Below are 14,728 nucleotides of genomic sequence, written 5' to 3'. Positions count from 1 at the left end.
TGTATTGTTTGCTATTGCTACAAATACACCCCAGCGACTTAATACTGGTTTTGTGGTCCAGAGACACATATACATTCATAGTGCACATATAAAGGATACTTAAGACTTTAATATAGCAGCATATTTATTTAACATTATAAGATTCATAAAAAATAATCAGATAAGGAATACAAGGCAGGCTACATGATTTTGCATAGTGATAATATAGATAAATATACAGCAAGGGCTCAGAAGTGCTTCACATATTAACATTTATCAAATTATCAAAGTTTCTGAATCTCCAAAAACTGGCACAGTTCATGCTGTCCAGCTGCAGGGCCTTCCCGCCGTCACTGTGGCAGAGGTATAAGGACTTTGACGTAATTCATGGGAAATAAGCCAGCCTCCCCTCTGATCATACCCTCACACCAGTTCTCATCGATCTGGCTGGTCAGAATGATGATGTCCCCCTCCTTAAAGCCTAGCTCTCCCTGGTTTTCTGGCTGGAAACTGTAAAGTGCCTGACAGCAAGGCTGGTCCAAGGGGGGGCCGCTATCATCTAGCACACAAGAAGAAAATAAATTTTATTTATACAGCTTTTTTCCAAGGTTAAGGTCACTTTTAAGCAAAAAAAAAAATTACTGTTGCTGGTTGGCTTGTCTGTTGTTTGAGCTTTAATGGTGACTTTGTCAGGAGGGTGAACCACAACTGGTGCATCTGGTAAAGAAAGATTGAAAGACATTAGTAGCAAAGCAAGCTGGGGTACTTCCAGCTACCTTATAAAATAGCTGAGAGTTTGTGCATCACATTAAAAATGACTTACATTTTTCACTCAAAGCTTCAGTAACCTCAGTATCTGTAGTACATAATACAGCATTTAAACTAGCAGAGAATTCAGAAAGTCTTTGTAAACAGTTTCTGTTTAATGTAATCAAGTGACTTAATATCACACCTGATGAGCATGTGGAAAATCCATAAATATCCGTGTAGCACACTGTGCTCACAACTGATTTAGATGCAAATTCCCTTTTGGGTTGATTGCTTGCGTCTGTTATCCTGTATAGAGTGAAAAATAAACAGGCACATTAAATGAAACCAAGGTAAGTATAGAAAATAAGTACAGCTGAAATCATGATTCTAACCTGCTCTGCAAACTACTCCTGAGATTTTCGAGAATCTGCTGTGACTGGCGGTGGTAGTCCATTACTGCTTCTAAAAGCCCTGAGAGGTGTTGCATCCGTTGTACCTAAAACAAAAATGTCAAACAATCAAACTATTTATTTATGTCTGCAAAAATGTTAAAAAATGTAAACTAATAAGCAAAAACAAATAATAAAATCATATATATGAATATACACACTAACTTACATCTCTCTCTAGGAGATTAAACATGCTTCTCTCAGCCAGGTCTTTGGATTCTTCAAACTTTTCGAATGCTTTCTTAATTTCAGAGTCTGCAATCTTGCCTTTACGCCTTTTCTTGTAATCAAAATCTAGACGGCGACCTTCAAGTTTTCTCAGATGATACTGATAACCAGAAAAAGAAGAAAAACTATGTATATGTCTTCATTCACAACAAAATACATGTTATTTTTACTTTAAATGCTCAGAATACATACAAAATCCTACAATCACAACATTAAATGCATCTACAAAATGACAGATAATCTGATTTTATCATCAAAATTGCACTGCGGTTCAAAAGTTTGGGATCAGTAAGATTTTTTTTTAAATAAGTTTCTTATGCTCATCAAGGCTGTATCTATTTGATCAAAAATACAAAAAAACTGTAATTTTAATATCTTCATGGAACATGATCTTTACTTAATATCCTAATGATTTTTGTCATAAAAGAAAAATGTATCATTTTGACCCATACAATGTATTGTTGGCTATTGCTACAAATACACCCCAGCGACTTAAGACTGGTTTTGTGGTCCAGAGACACATATACATTCATAGTGCACATATAAAGGATACTTAAGACTTTAATATAGCAGCATATTTATTTAACATTATAAGATTCATAAAAAATAATCAGATAAGGAATACAAGGCAGGCTACATGATTTTGCATAGTGATAATATAGATAAATATACAGCAAGGGCTCAGAAGTGCTTCACATATTAACATTTATCAAATTATCAAAGTTTCTGAATCTCCAAAAACTGGCACAGTTCATGCTGTCCAGCTGCAGGGCCTTCCCGCCGTCACTGTGGCAGAGGTATAAGGACTTTGACGTAATTCATGGGAAATAAGCCAGCCTCCCCTCTGATCATACCCTCACACCAGTTCTCATCGATCTGGCTGGTCAGAATGATGATGTCCCCCTCCTTAAAGCCTAGCTCTCCCTGGTTTTCTGGCTGGAAACTGTAAAGTGCCTGACAGCAAGGCTGGTCCAAGGGGGGGCCGCTATCATCTAGCACACAAGAAGAAAATAAATTTTATTTATACAGCTTTTTTCCAAGGTTAAGGTCACTTTTAAGCAAAAAAAAAAATTACTGTTGCTGGTTGGCTTGTCTGTTGTTTGAGCTTTAATGGTGACTTTGTCAGGAGGGTGAACCACAACTGGTGCATCTGGTAAAGAAAGATTGAAAGACATTAGTAGCAAAGCAAGCTGGGGTACTTCCAGCTACCTTATAAAATAGCTGAGAGTTTGTGCATCACATTAAAAATGACTTACATTTTTCACTCAAAGCTTCAGTAACCTCAGTATCTGTAGTACATAATACAGCATTTAAACTAGCAGAGAATTCAGAAAGTCTTTGTAAACAGTTTCTGTTTAATGTAATCAAGTGACTTAATATCACACCTGATGAGCATGTGGAAAATCCATAAATATCCGTGTAGCACACTGTGCTCACAACTGATTTAGATGCAAATTCCCTTTTGGGTTGATTGCTTGCGTCTGTTATCCTGTATAGAGTGAAAAATAAACAGGCACATTAAATGAAACCAAGGTAAGTATAGAAAATAAGTACAGCTGAAATCATGATTCTAACCTGCTCTGCAAACTACTCCTGAGATTTTCGAGAATCTGCTGTGACTGGCGGTGGTAGTCCATTACTGCTTCTAAAAGCCCTGAGAGGTGTTGCATCCGTTGTACCTAAAACAAAAATGTCAAACAATCAAATATGTCTGCAATGTCTGCAAAAATGTTAAAAAATGTAAACTAATAAGCAAAAACAAATAATAAAATCATAATACACACTATACACACTAACTTACATCTCTCTCTAGGAGATTAAACATGCTTCTCTCAGCCAGGTCTTTGGATTCTTCAAACTTTTCGAATGCTTTCTTAATTTCAGAGTCTGCAATCTTGCCTTTACGCCTTTTCTTGTAATCAAAATCTAGACGGCGACCTTCAAGTTTTCTCAGATGATACTGATAACCAGAAAAAGAAGAAAAACTATGTATATGTCTTCACAAAATACAAAATACATGTTATTTTTACTTTAAATGCTCAGAATACATACAAAATCCTACAATCACAATGCATCTACCATCTACAAAATGACAGATAATCTGATTTTATCATCAAAATTGCACTGCGGTTCAAAAGTTTGGGATCAGTAAGATTTTTTTTTAAATAAGTTTCTTATGCTCATCAAGGCTGTATCTATTTGATCAAAAATACAAAAAAACTGTAATTTTGTGAAATATTATTGCAATTTAAAATAACAGATTTCTATTTTAATATACTTTAAAATATAATTTATTCCTGTGAAGCAAAGCTGAATTTTCAGCATCGTTACTCCAGTCTTCAGTGTCACATGATTTTTCAGAAATCATTCTAATATGCTGATTTATTATCAATGTTGGAATGTTGTGCTGCTTAATATTTTTTGTGTCCTGTGATACTTTTTTCAGGATTCATTGATAAATACAAAGTTAAAAAGAACAGTGTTTATTCAAAATAGAAATTTTGTGTTACAATATACACTACTATTCAAAGTTTGGGGACAGTAAATTTTTTCTTTCTTTCTTTTTAAAGAAATTAATGCTTTTATTCAGCAAGGATTTGTTAAATGGATAAAAAGTGATAGTAAAGACTTATATGGTTAGAAAAAAATTCTATATTGAACAAATCCTGCTATTTTTAACTTATTATTCATCAAATAATCAAATAAAAAAGTATCACAGGTTCCAAAAACAATATTAAGCAGCACAATAGTTTCAACATTGATAATAAATCAGCATATTAGAATGATTTCTAAAGGATCATATCACACTGAAGACTGGAGTAATTATGCTGAAAATTCAGCACTGCATCACAGACATAAATTATATTTTAAAGTATATTAAAATAGGAAACCAATATTAGAAAGTTGTGCTGCTTAATATTTTTTGTGTCCTGTGATACTTTTTTCAGGATTCATTGATAAATACAAAGTTAAAAAGAACAGTGTTTATTCAAAATAGAAATTTTGTGTTACAATATACACTACTATTCAAAGTTTGGGGACAGTAAATTTTTTCTTTCTTTCTTTTTAAAGAAATTAATGCTTTTATTCAGCAAGGATTTGTTAAATGGATAAAAAGTGATAGTAAAGACTTATATGGTTAGAAAAAAATTCTATATTGAACAAATCCTGCTATTTTTAACTTATTATTCATCAAATAATCAAATAAAAAAGTATCACAGGTTCCAAAAACAATATTAAGCAGCACAATAGTTTCAACATTGATAATAAATCAGCATATTAGAATGATTTCTAAAGGATCATATCACACTGAAGACTGGAGTAATTATGCTGAAAATTCAGCACTGCATCACAGACATAAATTATTATATTAAATATATTAAAATAGGAAACCAATATTAGAAATTGCAATAATATTTCACAATATTACTGTTTTTTTCTGTATTTTCTGTATTTACAGCCTTGATGAACATAAGAGACTCCATTAAAAAACATGAAAAATCTTACTGATTCCAAACTTTTGAAGGGCAGTGTATATCAAGCCCATTTACAACATACAGACTGACCGCAATTTCCTTCAGCTCTTTGTGCTGCAAGGACTGCAGAGGATCAATGAAGGTTCGTTTCACTCGGACATCCATGCAGTCTTTTGCCTGGGCTACTTGTTTCAGCGCCTCTCCCATTTCAAGCAGAGCAAAACCTACAATTGTAGTAAAACTCAAAACTGGTATTTTGACATTTTTAAAGCAGTAAAAAATACCCATTGTGTTTCTTTTGTCTTAAACATACCAAAACCAGACTCAGCTCCAAGCTCATTGCCATAGCACAGCATGCAATCTCCCAGAATGCCCTCTGTCTGAGGATATCCCACGGACTTCACCTGCCCACGGATTTTGGACACTGTACTGAGCATGTTGAGCTTTGCTCTGTATGCTTGAAGAACAAAAAAAGAAAAAGAGAATCAATGAAATATAACAACAACAAATTAAATATTGTAACAAATATTATAATATAGCTTCGATAATACACAATTATAATAAATAGCATATATTGTAAATCTTATAATAAATAAATATTATTAAATATAATACCTGGGTTTGGCTGAAGATATCCTATAGTTTTTGGAACAAGGTCGAGAATCAGTTTGTGGGTAATATCAGTTTTCTACAATAAAACAATCAATAAAAAACAAAAACAAAAAAGACTTTTTTGATGCATTGAGATCTTTAAAATGTCTAATCTTTTTTCTTTATTTGGCTGAGATTGATATTTATACCCTCTCCATGTTGAGGAATTCCTCATCCAGTTTTGTTCCCTCAACTCCATTGATCTTTTCCTTTAGCAACTGTAAGGATAATCAAAGAGGGGGAAAAAATAATATCACTTATTGTTGAGTGGGCTTGACAAAAAAAGTTTATGCAATAAGTTGATCTGATTCAATATACAGTTCAGATGAACATTTGACTATTTTGACAAATTATATTCTTCGTAAGATATACAATATTAAGGGCAATACAGAAAGTGATCATAATTACCTTCATAGTTTAATTGAAATCTTACACAATATGATATTGAGTGGCTAATCCGATCACAACACAATCCAATGTCTACAACATTTCCAAACAAACGGAAATCCACAAGCCTTGCCATTTTTAACACATTGTGATGATTGAGCATCTGTTTCCTGTGGTTCATAAGCCAAACTGTTTATGAAGGTCAGTCGTTTGGCCAATGCGTCCAAAACACTAAGAGGATTCAGGATTCATATCCATGAATGAATCGAAAGAATGTGACCTTGGAAACTTTTTAATAAACATACTTTGGTGGCTTGGGGACCTAGAAACTTTCACTAATACAAAACCTTCCAGGAGTCACTGATCAGGCTTTATTATAAATTCCAGGGGATTTTATTATCCACAATAAACTTGATATGAACAAAAACAATAGGCTAGCAGATAGTAAGTGGACTTTGGCTCCAAGAAACAGACAACACCCATGTTCCCCATGTTCAAGTGTCACACTAGTTTTCATTTTAGCACATCCAGCCTTCAAACCTCTGCAGTAACTCAACACTTATTCAGAAATACAAGGTGAGAAGGACATGTCTGATTACATAATTTGGGTGCGGAGAAGCACAGTTCTAGTGTGGAACTACAGCACTTAAACCTTTACTTTTTAAACGGGAACAAAACATTTACACATAATCTAATGCCCTGTCATTTTTAGCTTGACAATTCATCATTAACTGGGCCACCATATCAGGTCACACACGGTTGGCTGCAGTTGCTCTAGATCTGGCGAACTGAGAAAGATTGCAATGAAGTGAGGAAAAGTCTGATTAATGCCCGAGAATCGGTTCTTTTGAACACATCGGTTCAAAGAATCGGTTCAAATAAACAGATTCGGCGATTCTTTACGTCGTGAGGTAATTGCGTCATGGCACATATCGCTAACATTTGAACGATATAATTTTAAGGGTGTTGCAATTTAAAATATGTCCCAGTTTGTTGCTGCCATGCAGTTTAGTTCATTTACAACGGAAATATACAATACTAGACTTTACATCTCTGAAAACGGTTTGTATTTTTTTAAATAAAATGCACCTCTTTAAAAACAGCTGTTTTGTATGTGTCAAGTAGTAAACAAAAATAGTTTGTACATTTTATCTCTTCTCGATACAGTTCTTGGTTCAATGAATCGATGAGCTGTTCACTCGAGAACCACCCGGACCGATTCACCGTTTGGTTCACCTGATTCACTATAAAGATTCGACTCAAAAGAGCAGTTCGTTCACGAATCTGCACATTGCCGTTACAACATCCACGCAGCCAACAAACGCAGTATGTCACAAAAGTAAAACAACTCTTTAAAAGGGCGATTTAAAGCGCAGTTATGTTTATGTACTGTTAGTAGGCTATCATTTTAAAGAAATGACTCGATCACTGAAATAAATCTTGTTTGCATCGTGACACAAAATCAAGCTTCGTTTTACCTGACTTGCTTTGTGAAACTGTTTCTTCAGTCCGGCCACTGACATTCTTATCCGCGTTCGTCCTCAAATGTTTCACATGAACAATCGTGTCGGGATGGCTGAGTCTGTGTACTATCTCCACATTGCTCTCCACCCTCTTCCGTCCGTCGCAACGTATACTGTTATTTTGCACCTTGGGACATTGCCCAGATTTGATTGGTGGGGCAGTGCTGAGATCCTGCAGCTATGACGGTCCTAGAGGTCACTCATCGGTACAGGCGCGTGTCTACTGCAACAGTTTCACCAGAAGGTGATACAGAGGACAGGGTTTGAAGATGTAGGGCAGCGTTAGCCTACATAAAGATTAACTTCTGAAAGTTTCCATAAAGAACTGGCCTATAGTATAGGCTAAAGACCGGGGCTAGTTATCACGTTTTCTACTCCAGGATTTTTTTTCTCTGGATGTTTTTTGAAAGTCAGTTTCTGTATAGGCACGTATGTTAAAGTCTTGCATACAAATTAGCTTCTGTACATTAAAGATACAGTTTATTGAAAATAAATTGACCAATACTGTTCTTTTGAACTTTCTAATCAGCAAAGAATCCTGAAAAAAATCCACAAAACGGCACAACTCTTTTCAACATCGATACAACATGTGACAACTTGCCCCACTATGACATTTATGAAACTTAACTAGCCTTGTCCAGTTCAATTGCATTCAGTTGTTTACCCAACAACTACAGCAAAAATAAGATGGCATTGGATTTGTGCAGATTCATTCATAATGTTTGAGTGTTGAATCAGTAAACACATGCTGTTGAAGTATTTATTGAGAAAACAAGGTTTCAGTCTCTTTCAGTAATTCTCAATAAGCAGTGAGTGGTTGTCCGGGACTGTTGCCAGCAGAATACAGCTAATGTTTTCCATCCAAGTCTGTGCTGCTCTTTATAACCACCTCTTCATTCTAAATATAATCCATATCTATGTGTATATTCTTGAATGTAAATATCAAATCTAAATGAATGCACCCAATGAATTATTAGTATTTGATCATAAACTCTCTTCATAATCGGTGTATTTCTTCAGAAACTGGATGGCAGGGTCTTGATTGCATCTCATGGCCTCCTGTAAGGCCATGTTTCCCCACCTGCGAACATCAGCATGGCACATTAGTGCTGTTGGCTGGTATATACTGTAACATGTGTAGTAATAGTCATATCATACATGACTGATAAAGTTACCTGTCCTTGAGTGAGCAGTTTGCCCCTGCGTTCTCCACCAGGAACTTGATGACATCCAGACGGCCCTCAGAGGCTGCGACGTGCAGCGCTGACCGTCCATCATAATCCACAGCATTCACATCTGCTCCTGACAGAAGGTACCTATAAAAGAGGAATTAACTCTGGTTTCACTGTTTTCAGTATAATTCACCGTGCAGGTTTAGAGGTCATTTATAGACAGATGGAAAACAAACTTAATTCAAACGCTATGGTGACATTTTGGCAATCAAAATCAATTATATTTTGCATAAAGAAAATTATAAATAATTGTCATTTTTGTGATTTTTTTTTGTTTGTTGTAAATTTTAATTAAACAAACATTAAAGGCAGAGCAAGAAATATTACCACAATATCTAAATACTTTACAATTTGAATATAATAAAATATATTATTTAATACAAATTATAATTCTCTCTCTCTCTCTCTCTCTCTCTATTCTTATTTCAATGTATGATTTATTTTTAATTATGTTAATATACGATTTTTAATATGATATTTGTATATAATATTTGCATATAATATTTCTAATTTTTAATATATTTGTATATAATATTTTGTTTAAAAAAAAATACTTGTGTCTGTATGGACATCCTACCTGCGCAGAGATACTATGTCCCCTCTGTAAGCAGCCAAAAGTACATTCATAATTTTGTATCCCTGTAATTCAAGAAAGAAATATTTATTTACCTCCATATCACAAAAGCATCAATAATTGTATATATATATATATATATATATATATAAAATATTAACCAGACCTCTGACTCCACTTTCCACTGTCTGTAACACAACACCTGTCTGAATGGAGTCCTAATGTCAAAACTGTGCAGCTGGAAGGTTGACACCAGCTCCTTTGACAAAACAGACAATTATTATATAATTATTTTACTAGGCAATAAGCTTTAGGTTTCTCAGATTGCTAGCCAGAAGCAGGTGGTACCAGGGGGAGGGGCATTCTTATACTAGAGAGTATATGATTGGACATAAACTTATAATACTGGATAAGTCATTCATCTCTTTGGTCTGATAATGCAAATTTTAAATGCGTGTGTTTTCTAAAAGTTAATTTTTATTTTAAATTAAAGAGTGCACTAGCCTTTAGATCAGGGGTGCCCAAACTTGGTCCTGGAGGGCCGATGTCCTGCAGAGTTTAGTTCCAACCCCAATTAGACACACCTGAACCAGCTAATCAAGCTCTTTCTAGGCATACTAGAAACTTCCTGGCAGGTGTGTTGAGGCAAGTTGGAGCTAAACTCTGCTGGACATTGGCCCTCCAGGACCGAGTTTGGGCACCCCTGCTTTAGATAAACTGAGCTAAGGAACATGGACTAAAAGTCACAAAACTCCAATTTTGATTTCGTACTGAAGTATATTGATCCATTTCCATACCTCACAGAAATGGACACCCCTCCATGAATTTCCATTGCAGTCCAGTCCAGGAGACCAGCACATGAGCCCCAGAACTCCAGGAACCACGATCAACACGACACCAGACTGACTGGACTTAGCAGGCACAGATGTCTGCATTGTAGAATGATATTGAAAACAATGATATTATCCAGCCTAAATTATTCTGCTTTAAATCCTCGTGCACATTTCAAACGGGTACATCTGCATTATTATCCAGGAATTAAAGAGACAATAAAGCATTCTGGACTGTGTCCATTAGAGGGCAGTAGGGGAATACATAATTCTTTCAGGCATTGTTAATTCATTACTGAGGATTGTTACCATTATTGCTAATTAACGTTGCAGGGTAGAGGCCATTTTAATTAGTTACATGAAAGTGGGAGCAAATTTAATTGCTTCAAAAATCCTGTTAGAGATGTGGGAGTGAATTTAAACTGAAGATTTGCGGAACTTAAACACAACTGATGTTAAACCTGCAATATATGACACAAATATGACTCATTATTTACCAGCTTAGTCACAAACTCACCTTGAAATTAAACGTTCTGGAATAATCATTCATTCCAGCCACCTGCATCACGGAAAGCGTGCTGCGGACGGCGTGGGGTGACATCACTTGGTCACCTGACAGGGGGCACAGTCCCCCATTAGCTAGGGTTGCGGCCAGTGCCGCGCCAGACTCGCAGGTGACTTCTGTCGATAAACACTGAGACGTATGCAAAATGAAAATTCAATCATGCATTCTTTCTTATCAAGAATATAACACATAAAGCTGAATACCTGTAACAGTAAATCCAGTGTAGCATTGATCCCCACACCTTCTGGAAAGCACTGGAATGATTTAGTTATGAAAAACAGATGAGTTTAAAAGACCCTTTGTGATGTGGAAACAAAATTGATCTTTTAGGGAATTATCCCAGACTTACTTTCTTCTCTTGTAAGTAAAATGAAAGCGCATGGAGACGGATGATGTCTTTTCGCAGGTTTTGATAACTGCAACGGCAGTGACAACAGTTACAATTAACACTAACAAATAAACGCTGAATAGCACAGAAAAAAATCAATTTCTCTTGAAAATACCTGGTGCAGTTTAGGTTTGCATGCTCCTTGTTGCACAGTCTTCTGATGATATTCAAAACCTGTGTGAGAATGGTTTGCTTTAAGATTGCTTTTAAGCCTTATTTTTCATCAAATGTAGCTGGTTAATGTAAAATTTAAGCTTACAGACTCATACTCTTCTTCCTCATCAGTGACTGGTCTGGTTGCCAGCTGTTTTATGACAAAAACAGTCAATAAAACATGCTTTTTTGTTCATTTTTAAACAAGCGACATTGTTACCTGTAATAAAGAACTGCAGATAATGGCTCCTGTCTCAACCAGCGGACTATGAGGCACACCTGCAAACAAGTTTGCTGTTTTTAAGCACTGCTAAGCCAGATGTTTTTGAACGGAACATCAAACTGTTCTTTAGTGCAGAACTGAACATAAATCAAAGAAATGGAATACGTGGAATGAACTGACTGAACTTACCTTGCTTGGTCAGGGTAAATGGAGACTCGTATTTGGAATATTCCTCCATCCCTACAAATCTGTGCACATAGTCGGATCCTTGCTGGTCCACCGCTAGACCGTATATGAGAGGCCAAGAAATCTCTCCCAGAATGCAAGGTTCAGGCCAGTCTCCTAAGGAAAGTCTAAAGTCCAAAAAACAACAGCATCTCGTTAAAATTCAACAGGCAAACTGAATTGATAGTTTGGAAATAATATTAAATTTGAGTATTAAAAAAAAGAATTACAGTTGTAATTGTAGTACCTTTTTAAAATGTTGTATATAATATAATATAACAATCAATTATAGTGTAACATTCACTTTTAATTATAGCTTTGTTTAAGATAAATTCAACCAAATTAAGATCTCAATTACAGTTAAAACAGAAATATTATTACAGTCTAAAAGAACTATTTTGTAATGAATATATTTAAAAATGTAATTTATCCCTGTGATGGCAAAACTGAATTATCATTCTAATATGCTGATTTAGTGCTCAAAAAAACATTTCTTAAAATTAAGAGGAAATAAGACGAACATACTGTATATACATTTTTCTTCTATTTTTGTTGTTATATTTTCTTTTATATATATTTTTCCTTAACATATCTCGTCATGTTTTCACAAAAAAATGTTTGAGATTAAACAATAATTGCCAGACGTCCCGCAATGCCACTGTGGACCCCCTAAGGGATGCAAAGACCCCCTGTTGAAGACCTCTTATCAAATCAATTGAATTGAACTGTTGTGTGGTACCTCTGGCCATCCACAGTACAAACTGAAATGCCCCATTTTGTGGCGCACTCTCTTACATCTTCTTTCTCCTGTTCAGAAATGCACAGGATATGAGTCACATTGTGATATTTGCCATGAAACAATCAATTAGAAAATAACCTGTGCTATTCTTTGCAAATCTTTTTCACTAGACTGTTATATAAAAAGAACAACAACAACAGCAGCGAAAACAGATTTGACGTGCCTTCACAGAGGAGAGTTGTTTGCATTTAATAAACAGCTTTTGTGTTTCCTCTGTGAATGTAGAGAAATCTGGAATGATAAATCTTCCCTGCAATGCCTTCAGGATGAAAGACACAAAGCCAGTCACGCACCTGCAAGATGTTCACAAATGAAGTATATTAGCAGCATAATAGATTAGGGGTGTTTAGTATTTATATTTAAGATGCTTTAAATTTGACTATTGGTATCAAGATTCTGTCTGGCCTGTGAAAAGTGCTCCTGTCAACAGTTCCATCTGCTTCCTGTAATTTCCGCATCAGGCTGTAGCAGTCTTTAATCCGTGGGTCTGTTCGGATGATTCCTGAGCTCCACAGGGCCTGCCAAAATACAGACAGATATGACATCCTGCACTATTGAATATTAGCCAATATTAAAGCAATAGTTCACCCAAAAATGAAAAATTGCTGAAAATGTACTCACCCATAGGCCATCCAAGATGTAGATGATTTTGTTTCTTCACCAGAACAGATTTAGAGAAATGTAGCATTACATCACTTGCTCACCAAAGGATCCTCTGCAGTGAATGGGTGCCGTCAGAATGAGAGTCCAAACAGCTGATAAAAACATCACATTAATCCACAAGTAATCCACATGACTCCAGTCCATCAGTTAACGTCTTGTGAAGTGAAAAGCTGAATGTTTATAATAAGCATCAAGACAATCAAGACATTTTGCTTCCGGCTAAAATACTATCTATCTATCCATAATATTGCTTTCGCCAGTGAAACAGATAAAGAAGACATATGTTGCATTATTTTTAAAATAAAAAGGAATAAATTACCCAAAACTGAAAATGTACTCACCCTCAGGCCATCCAAGATGTAGATGAGTTTGTTTCTTGATGGGAACAGATATAGAGAAATGAAACATTAAATCACTTGCTCAGCAGTGAATGGGTGCCGTCAGAATGAGAGTCCAAACAGCTGATAAAAACCACAATAATCCATAAGTAATCCACACCACCAGTTACCATTTTGTGAAGCAAAAAGCTGTGAAGCAAATCCATCCACGTTTTTAACTTTAAAAATGTTGCTTATGGCTAAAATACGAGTCCTCTATCCATAAAATTGCTTTTCCAGTGAAAAAGTAATCTCGTCTGAATCAGGAGAGAAATATGCACAGATCAACCACCATTTACAAGCGAAAATAGTCCAAAACAGTTCTTAACAAATATGTCATTTTTGATGCGAGAGGTCAACAGAGGAGGGATTTTTAAAGCTGGAGAAAGTGCTGTTATGGATTATTAACTCATATTCCGGCCGAAAGCAGTTTAAAGTTAAAATGTCTCTCAGAGGGACACACAGCTTGTCACTTAACAAGACGTTAATTGATGTACTAGAGTCGTGTGGATTACTTGTGGATTATTTTGATGCTTTTATCAGCTGTTTGGACTCTCATTCTGATGGCACCCATTCACTGCAGTGGATCCATCGGTGAGCAAGTGATGAAATGCTAAATTTCTCTAAATCTGTTCCAATAAAGAAACAAACTCATGTATATCTTGCATGGCCTGAGGGCCATTTAAACCAGCTAAATACGTAGTATTTTCCGGTTAGTTTTATAGTTATTCTTCATCAACAGTGCTTTACAAACGTAACTGGCAGCTTTTTTGTGAGACTTGTAAAATGTCTTCATATTTATTTCAGTAGTAAAACTATAGAAATGCATCTAGATGTGTATTCAGAAGTCATAAGTATTTGAGTAAAACTGGTGAAATCCTGCACACAGAAATCTGCATTTTTATCAGTTTTGATGCATTTGAGCCACCACAATTTCTTTGATATACTCCAGGGCCAAAGTTACTTCTAATCACTCCAATTAATTACATGCAAAGTTCCATTCCAAAACTATTGATGGACCCAAAGCGGACCGTGAGAGCGTTTAAAAGATGATCGATGGCATGCAATAGGAACGTAATAGAAATGTATAAGGTTTCTCAGGAGAGGATAATCAACTGAATACACTAGCCAGCCTGTCTGAGGACCCCATTACACAGTAATTGCTGCTAACTAATGACCAATATGTATGTGGTGGCGACTGAGTCCTGTTTAAAAAACTAGTGGGATTTGCAAAACAGGTTCTGAGAGGGAAAAAA

At 35.6% G+C, this 14,728-nt stretch overlaps 3 protein-coding genes and 1 long non-coding RNA gene across 6 annotated transcripts in view; 1 reads left to right on the top strand and 3 right to left on the bottom strand.

The window, feature by feature from the left end:
* Positions 1-121: 121 nt before the first annotated feature.
* LOC107666273 (endophilin-A3-like) lies at positions 122-1,628 on the bottom strand. The gene is made up of 7 exons (XM_016457500.1): positions 1,615-1,628; positions 1,348-1,543; positions 1,122-1,225; positions 932-1,035; positions 803-835; positions 622-696; positions 122-538 (listed from the first exon to the last, which is right to left on the bottom strand). Exons 1-7 carry the CDS (start codon positions 1,626-1,628, stop codon positions 330-332), a joined length of 735 nt encoding a protein of 244 aa, XP_016312986.1. The 3' UTR covers positions 122-329.
* A 333-nt stretch (positions 1,629-1,961) lies between these two features.
* LOC107666298 (endophilin-A3-like) lies at positions 1,962-7,796 on the bottom strand. Of its 2 annotated transcripts, XM_016457534.1 has the most exons (11): positions 7,399-7,794; positions 5,683-5,751; positions 5,498-5,570; positions 5,196-5,339; positions 4,973-5,106; positions 3,208-3,366; positions 2,982-3,085; positions 2,792-2,895; positions 2,663-2,695; positions 2,482-2,556; positions 1,963-2,398 (listed from the first exon to the last, which is right to left on the bottom strand). In XM_016457534.1, the coding sequence occupies exons 1-11, from the start codon at positions 7,441-7,443 to the stop codon at positions 2,190-2,192; spliced, it is 1,149 nt and encodes a 382-aa protein (XP_016313020.1). In that variant the 5' UTR covers positions 7,444-7,794; the 3' UTR covers positions 1,963-2,189. The 2 variants fall into 2 exon arrangements, with proteins under 2 accessions (XP_016313021.1, XP_016313020.1); XM_016457535.1 differs by lacking the exon at positions 2,663-2,695 and having other exon boundaries at positions 1,962-2,398; positions 7,399-7,796.
* On the top strand, positions 7,169-10,127 carry LOC107666299 (uncharacterized). The gene is made up of 3 exons (XR_001631653.1): positions 7,169-7,246; positions 8,660-8,755; positions 10,054-10,127. It is a non-coding gene; the product is annotated as an uncharacterized LOC107666299 (long non-coding RNA).
* glsl (glutaminase like) overlaps positions 8,047-14,728 on the bottom strand; it is a 17,170-nt gene continuing 10,488 nt past the window's right edge. For both annotated transcript variants that reach the window (XM_016457532.1, XM_016457533.1), the window contains 15 exons: positions 12,838-12,950; positions 12,596-12,725; positions 12,373-12,440; positions 11,598-11,761; positions 11,406-11,464; positions 11,292-11,336; positions 11,148-11,206; positions 10,994-11,060; positions 10,848-10,898; positions 10,597-10,773; positions 10,047-10,178; positions 9,416-9,508; positions 9,253-9,314; positions 8,619-8,759; positions 8,047-8,524 (listed from right to left, as the gene is read on the bottom strand). In XM_016457532.1, the coding sequence (XP_016313018.1) occupies positions 8,428-8,524; positions 8,619-8,759; positions 9,253-9,314; positions 9,416-9,508; positions 10,047-10,178; positions 10,597-10,773; positions 10,848-10,898; positions 10,994-11,060; positions 11,148-11,206; positions 11,292-11,336; positions 11,406-11,464; positions 11,598-11,761; positions 12,373-12,440; positions 12,596-12,725; positions 12,838-12,950 (1,458 nt within the window). In that variant the 3' untranslated portion in view covers positions 8,047-8,427. The remainder of the gene's footprint in view (positions 8,525-8,618; positions 8,760-9,252; positions 9,315-9,415; positions 9,509-10,046; positions 10,179-10,596; positions 10,774-10,847; positions 10,899-10,993; positions 11,061-11,147; positions 11,207-11,291; positions 11,337-11,405; positions 11,465-11,597; positions 11,762-12,372; positions 12,441-12,595; positions 12,726-12,837; positions 12,951-14,728) is intronic.

This window comes from Sinocyclocheilus anshuiensis, unplaced genomic scaffold, assembly GCF_001515605.1.
Source record: "Sinocyclocheilus anshuiensis isolate Anshui unplaced genomic scaffold, SAMN03320099.WGS_v1.1 scaffold1225, whole genome shotgun sequence".
In the NCBI taxonomy this organism is placed as follows: domain Eukaryota; kingdom Metazoa; phylum Chordata; class Actinopteri; order Cypriniformes; family Cyprinidae; genus Sinocyclocheilus; species Sinocyclocheilus anshuiensis.
Note: the sequence above shows the minus strand (reverse complement) of the source record. Positions and strands in the feature narration are given on the sequence as shown.